The sequence below is a fragment of the Notolepis coatsorum genome, assembly GCF_963971535.1.
Source record: "Notolepis coatsorum genome assembly, chromosome: 7".
In the NCBI taxonomy this organism is placed as follows: Eukaryota; Metazoa; Chordata; class Actinopteri; order Aulopiformes; family Paralepididae; genus Notolepis; species Notolepis coatsorum.
This window is the reverse complement of record NC_140171.1, coordinates 140,510,510-140,518,009: the sequence shown is the minus strand read 5'-3', so window position 1 is coordinate 140,518,009 and position 7,500 is coordinate 140,510,510. Positions and strand designations below refer to the sequence as shown.

Here is a 7,500-nt window from a genome sequence, read left to right as displayed (position 1 = left end):
GCAGAGCGTTTGAAGCAAAACAAAGAGGAAGAAACTAGACTGGTGACGCTGACCCTTTCTTGCACTGCGACCCCTTGACTGAGCACACGCCAGTGAATCATGAATCATTAACGGTGGATTTCCCTAGGGCAGGGGTCAGCAACCTTTACTATCAAAAGAGCCACTTTTCTCCCCTCCCACAAAATAAAATGCTCAGGGAGCCGCACAACCTATTTACTAGGGATGCTCGATATTGGCTTTTTTACCGATACCGATATTCCGATATTGTCCAACTCTTAATTTCCGATACCGATATCAACCGATATCAACCGATACCGATATATGCAGGGTTTCCCCCCCCCCAAAAAACGGAATAATTTCAGGTAACTAATAATTTCACTGTATGCAATATTGTTATTGTTTTTAATTTTTTTTAAACCGATACCGATATTTTCCGATATCACATTTTACTGCCGATATCGGCCGATAATATCGGTCGGCCGATAATATCGGACATCCCTACTATTTACCCTTAAAATGAAGGTATCACAGTGTATAACGTTTTATATATCCGCAAGCATACCCCACATTTAGCATAAAACGCCTGACAATTGCATACCCAAAGTAATTTGCGATTTATTATACTTTATACTTATAGCACACAGTTTGTTGCATTAATGGAATTATAAAGCTGTGTAGACCTATTTTTAAATAATACACAGAAGAGGAGACACAACACTGGTGTCTGTAGACCGACTTTGAAATAAAACCCTGAACTATGCAGCTCTATTTAAGTCCTTCCCTTATTTGTGGAAAATCTATAAAATAAAAAGTACGTTTTTTCATTGTTCGCAAATTTCTCACCACATATCAGGCATACAGGTAAGCCTGCATCGTTAGTCGTGAAAGCAAATTAATCTGTCCACGCTGAATTAAACCCTCTATTTTCCTCAGACTTTCCTTTTTTTGGATTTATCCATGGTTAGCTTACTGGGGGGAAAACTCAAGATTGGCCACTTGCAGACGGCAGGGAGAGGCGCGGGGTGTGACGTACTGTATTATTTTAGTTGATGAAATATTTTTGTTGACTAAATATTTGTTGATGAAATATTTTTTCATTTCAGTGTCACAGTATGACATCGATCTCCAAAATAAAAGAACAAAAAAGAAATTACAAAAAAAAAGTAAAAGAAATTATTATTATTATTATTTTTTGGGCCAGGGAGCCGGAGTTGATTGGCTAAAGAGCCGCATGTGGCTCCGGAGCCGCAGGTTGCCGACCCCTGCCCTAGGGGGAGGGTGTTACGCTTCTAAACATGCTGGCTGATAGGTGGATCTCCCTAGGGGGAGGGTGTTACGCTTCTAAACATGCTGGTGATTGGTTCTCTAGACTAGGGCGGTGCCCCCGGCTTCCTGGCCACTCCCTCTCTCCACCATTGCTCCTCCCATAATGTGTCATCAGACCAGCTGGGCCCCTGGAGTGAACCAGTCAAACCAGTAGCCTCTGATTGGTCAAATGCTTGACAACAATAGATGACAACGGGGTCAATCAATAAAAGTAATAAAGCAAAGTTATACGAATATATCTTTTTAAACTATTTTAAACTGGTCTAGGATCAGTGAACCACACATCCAGACATAACATCTAAATAAAACTGTGTGCGTGTGTGTGTGTGTGTGTGTGTGTGTGTTCCAATCAGCAGATCACAATGAATCTTCATTCCCCATTAACCCTTTCACTACCACACTACAGCCTTCTGTAGTGTGGTAGTGAAAGGGTTAACCTTCTGTAGTGTGGTTGTGAAAGCGTTAACCCGTTGGCGTGTGGCAGTGAAAGGGTTAACCTTCTGTATTGTCGCAGTGAAAGGGTTAACCTTTTGTAATGTGGTAGTGAAAGGTTAACCGTCTGTAGTGTGGTAGTGAAAGCGTTAACCCGTTGGCGTGTGGCAGTGAAAGGGTTAACCTTCTGTAGTGTGGTAGTGAAATCGTTAACCCGTTGGCGTGTGGCAGTGAAAGGGTTAACCGTCTGTAGTGTGGTAGTGAAAGGGTTAACCGTCTGTAGTGTGGTAGTGAAAGGGTTAACCGTCTGTAGTGTGGTAGTGAAAGGGTTAACCGCCTGTAGTGTAGTTGTGAAAGCGTTAACCCGTTGGCGTGTGGCAGTGAATGGGTTAACCTTCTGTATTGTCGCAGTGAAAGGGTTAACCTTCTGTAATGTGGCAGTGAAAGGTTAACCGTCTGTAGTGTGGTGGTGAAAGCGTTAACCCGTTGGCGTGTGGCAGTGAAAGGGTTAACCTTCTGTAGTGTGGTAGTGAAAGCGTTAACCCGTTGGCGTGTGGCAGTGAAAGGGTTAACCGTCTGTAGTGTGGTAGTGAAAGGGTTAACCGTCTGTAGTGTGGTAGTGAAAGGGTTAACCTTCTGTAGTGTGGTAGTGAAAGCGTTAACCCGTTGCCGTGTGGCAGTGAAAGGGTTAACCGTCTGTAGTGTGGTAGTGAACGGGTTAACCGCCTGTAGTGTGGTAGTGAAAGGGTTAACCGTCTGTAGTGTGGTAGTGAAAGGGTTAACCGTCTGTAGTGTGGCAGTGAAAGGGTTAAGGCAGGCGTGACCTCTCACCTTCTGCTTGAGGCCGTAGTTGACCTCCAGCTCCATGAGGAGGACACTCTTGCGGACGTTGAGCGTCTTCTGCAGCTCGTCAAACGTGGTGTGGATGTCCTGCTCCATGGAGCCCTTCTGATGGGTCAGCTGCTGCAGGATCTCTGACAGCATCTGCAGGGCGGAGTCGATCTCTGGCAGTCTGGGGGGGGGGGGGGGGGGGGGGGGGGGAGAGGTGGACAGAGGGAGAGGTGGAGGGAGGGGTGGAGGGAGAGGGAGAGGAGGGGGGGAGGGAGGGGTGGAGGGAGAGGGGGAGGGAGGGTGGAGGGAGGGAGGGGTGGAGGGAGAGGGGGAGGGAGAGGTGGAGGGAGAGGTGGAGGGAGGGGGGGAGGGAGGGAGAGGTGGAGGGAGGGAGGGGTGGAGGGAGAGGTGGAGGGAGGGAGAGGTGGAGGGAGGGAGAAAGAGGAATGATAGGAGGAGGGAAAAGAGAGAAATCAATTCCAGAGTGTGTCATAGTCAGTTGACTGGGACCAGATATAGGCAGGGATTGTTATTTATTTATGAGAATATGACGCATATCATCTGCAAAGCTGCGTCTCCATCCAGGGGTCGGCTTGCCGTCAAAAGGCTGCATTTGAAGACCGAATACGTCACGGCGGCGCGTGACCAAGGCTGATGATCCCGGAGTGCCACAAACTGAGTTTTTTTAATCCAGCTCTCCATTTTAGCTGCGAGTCCAAACAGGTCTGTGTCCCGACCTTGTAGTCCCAGACTCAACGTATTGAGGCCAGACGTGGCCTCCGCAGGATGTAGTGAGATGTGTAATCCTAAACGTTGGGCAGCCCTCATATGTGCCGTCACGCACGCTCGCGGCACTTTGCGCTCTGCGATTTATTTTGCGCAGGATGTAGTGAGATGTGTATTGGAATACTGTGTCGGCCTCCGTTGATGAAGGGGCGAGACATGGCAAATACAAACAGCTGCCAGGTGGGCTTGTCGGATTTTCGCTTCATCTTTTTTTTCTTTGCCAATGCGTGACCCCACTGTCACCTACCCGCGACCCCACTTTGGGTCACGACCCGTAGTTTGATCACCTGGGTCACCTGTTACCTTGTTTTGACAGCGTCTAGCTGGTCTAATGTGGGGGAGAGCGGGGTCAACTGTACCTTGTTTTGACAGCATCTAACTGGTCTAATGTGGGGGAGTGCGGGGTCAACTGTACCTTGTTTTGACAGCGTCTAGCTGGTCTAATGTGGGGGAGTGCGGGGTCACCTGTTACCTTGTTTAGACGACCTTGTTTTGACAGCGTCTAGCTGGTCTAATGTGGGGGAGTGCGGGGTCAACTGTACCTTGTTTTGACAGCGTCTAGCTGGTCTAATGTGGGGGAGTGCGGGGTCAGCTGTTACCTTGTTTTGACAGCGTCTAGCTGGTCTAATGTGGGGGAGTGCGGGGTCAACTGTTACCTTGTTTTGACAGCGTCTAGCTGGTCTAATGTGGGGGAGTGCGGGGTCAACTGTACCTTGTTTTGACAGCGTCTAGCTGGTCTAATGTGGGGGAGAGCGGGGTCAACTGTACCTTGTTTTGACAGCGTCCAGCTGGTCTAATGTGGGGGAGTGCGGGGTCAACTGTACCTTGTTTTGACAGCGTCTAGCTGGTCTAATGTGGGGGAGTGCGGGGTCAGCTGTTACCTTGTTTTGACAGCGTCTAGCTGGTCTAATGTGGGGGAGTGCGGGGTCAACTGTACCTTGTTTTGACAGCGTCTAGCTGGTCTAATGTGGGGGAGTGCGGGGTCAACTGTACCTTGTTTTGACAGCGTCTAGCTGGTCTAATGTGGGGGAGTGCGGGGTCAGCTGTTACCTTGTTTTGACAGCGTCTAGCTGGTCTAATGTGGGGGAGTGCGGGGTCAACTGTTACCTTGTTTTGACAGCGTCTAGCTGGTCTAATGTGGGGGAGAGCGGGGTCAACTGTACCTTGTTTTGACAGCGTCCAGCTGGTCTAATGTGGGGGAGAGCGGGGTCAGCTGTACCTTGTTTTGACAGCGTCTAACTGGTCTAATGTGGGGGAGAGCGGGGTAACCTGTACCTTGTTTTGACAGCGTCCAGCTGGTCTAATGTGGGGGAGTGCGGGGTCAACTGTACCTTGTTTTGACAGCGTCTAACTGGTCTAATGTGGGGGAGAGCGGGGTCAACTGTACCTTGTTTTGACAGCGTCCAGCTGGTCTAATGTGGGGGAGAGCGGGGTCAACTGTACCTTGTTTTGACAGCATCTAACTGGTCTAATGTGGGGGAGAGCGGGGTCAACTGTACCTTGTTTTGACAGCATCTATCTGGTCTAATGTGGGGGAGAGCGGGGTAACCTGTACCTTGTTTTGACAGCGTCCAGCTGGTCTAATGTGGGGGAGAGCGGGGTCACTGTACCTTGTTTTGACAGCGTCTAACTGGTATAATGTGGGGGAGAGCGGGGTCAACTGTACCTTGTTTTGACAGCGTCTAGCTGGTCTAATGTAGGGGAGAGCGGGGTCCACTGTTACCTTGTTTTGACAGCGTCTAGCTAGTCTAATGTGGGGGAGAGCGGGGTCAACTGTACCTTGTTTTGACAGCGTCTAGCTAGTCTAATGTGGGGGAGAGCGGGGTCAACTGTACCTTGTTTTGACAGCGTCCAGCTGGTCCTGTAACGAGGCCTTGTGTTGCTCCACCACGTCCTTCAGGGGAACCGTTGGGTGCTCCGCGTGTTCCCCGCTCGTACACTCCTGACACATGGCTGTCTCACACGGGGGACAGTAGAACTCCATCACCTAGGCAACAGGAAAAGGCAGAGAGGTCAGTTAAGTCAAACTTTCAAAAAGTCTTTGCTGTCGTAAGTGACGAAACATTATTGTTTCAAAATATCTTCCCAAATAATTAGGTTTGAATTAAAGGTGAAAAGAAAAGAGTAAACTCCCCCGCACGCACGCACGCACGGGTTTTTACTTGGATCCTCCAGGGGATTAGAGTAATTCCTTGCTGTACTACGAGAAAGACAATGTGGTGGGCGTGTTCATTTCTATAATAATAATAATAATAATAATATATTTGATTTGTAGGGCGCTTTATAATTGTGGCGCAAATCTCAAAGCGCTACATTGTAAAAGAACATAAAAGCTAGCAAGAGAGTAAAAAGAATAATATAAAATAAGCAAGACTAAAACTAGTAAGGAGTAAAAAGAACACCAGTTAAAAGAGTAAAAAAAACATCAAATAAGAACTTCTAAAACTGGTAGAAGAACATAAAATGTGTGGAGATCTAAAACTAAACCAACCTTTATCTAAAACTAGATAAAAATCAATATCTCAAAAAAAGTTTTGTCTGAGGAAGCAACAGTTGTGATTGGAGGATCAAGAAGATCAAGAAGAGAGGGGGCGGAGCATGAGATAGGTCGGTTAAATGGAAAAACACAGACTTTAAAATCCAAAGTCCACTCTGGGTTGACCCTGATATTGGTCTTGGTAAGATGTGTGCTAGTTCCCTTTTACAGTAGCCGCACACAGGAGTGAAGGTGTGTAAATGTGTGAGTAGATGATCAGATGACCTCTCTATGGAGTGCTGTGGTCCCAACAGTTTAAACTGGTCCCAGGTCTGATGACCTCTCTACGGAGTGCTGTGGTCCCAACAGTTTAAACTGGTCCCAGGTCTGTCAAGGTACTAAATTAATATCTACCGTGCTAAATTGTGTGGTTTAATCCCACAAGGCCATCAAAATAAACCTGTTGTCACAAATGTAACAGTATGTCATAAATGTCACTATGAATTGAAAATGGGGGACCCTGATGTAAACAGGACTAAAGTCTTTCTCTGGTCTGCATCCCCTTAACAATTGTGTGTATTGAGCTGTACTGTATTGTACCCATTCTGCAATCTGTTCAAATAAAGTTTTCAATCAATTGCTATGGGAACCGGACTGACACACTGATACCGACGCCTTCCCGGCCCAGAGGCCGTGCGCTGCCTCTAAGTATCCTGCTGAGGTGACATTGATATGTCAGAGCTGATCACTACAATCTCTGTCACTAAATGCCAGTTATGTCAGGCAGGTGAGTACATTACACTAGTGCAGGGGTCAGCAACCTTTACTATCAAAAGAGCCACTTTTCCCCCGTCCCACAAAATAAAATGCTCAGGGAGCCGCACAACCTATTTACCCTTAAAATGAAGATAACACAGTGTATAACGTTTTATATATCCCCAAGCATACCCCACATTTAGCATAAAACGCCTGACAATTGCATACCCAAAGTAATTTGCGATTTATTATACTTTATACTTATAGCACACAGTTTGTTGCATTAATGGGATTATAAAGCAACAAAAAGAAAATGATTGACTTTTTATTGCTCTTTTTACCTGTTATAACAAAGGGAAACCTCAAACTCTTATGAAGAGGAGAAAAAAGACTGGCTGTGTAGACCTATTTTTAAATAAAACACAGAAGAGGAGACAAAACACTGGTGTCTGTAGACCGACTTTGAAATAAAACCCTGAACTATTTAGGTATATTTGAGTCCTCCCCTTATTTGTGGAACATTTATAAAATAAAAAGTAGTCCACTTTGAAAAAAGACTACCATGTGTAGACCTACCGGTACTTTGAAATAAAACACAGAAAAGGAGAAAAAACACTGGCATCTGTAGACCTACTTTGAAATAAAACCCTGAACTATGCAGCTCTATTAGAGTCCTTCCCTTATTTGTGGAAAATCTATAAAATAAAAAGTAAATTTTTTGTTGTTCGCAAATTTCGCACCACATATCAGGCATACAGGTAAGCCTTTTGTTGACTAAATATCTTAGTTGATGAAATATGTTTTCATTTCAGTGTCACAGTATGACATCGATCTCCAAAATAAGATTTTTTTTTTCTTCTTTTTTTTGGGCCAGGGAGCCGCATCTGATTGGC

General features: G+C 46.1%; 1 protein-coding gene across 3 annotated transcripts in view; it reads right to left on the bottom strand.

The window, feature by feature from the left end:
• Positions 1-7,500, bottom strand: part of trim2a (tripartite motif containing 2a) — a 107,910-nt gene that overhangs the window by 38,839 nt on the left and 61,571 nt on the right. For all 3 annotated transcript variants that reach the window (XM_084318899.1, XM_084318901.1, XM_084318900.1), the window contains exons 4-5: positions 5,211-5,362; positions 2,590-2,770 (exon numbers count right to left, since the gene is read on the bottom strand). In XM_084318899.1, the coding sequence (XP_084175025.1) occupies positions 2,590-2,770; positions 5,211-5,362 (333 nt within the window). The remainder of the gene's footprint in view (positions 1-2,589; positions 2,771-5,210; positions 5,363-7,500) is intronic.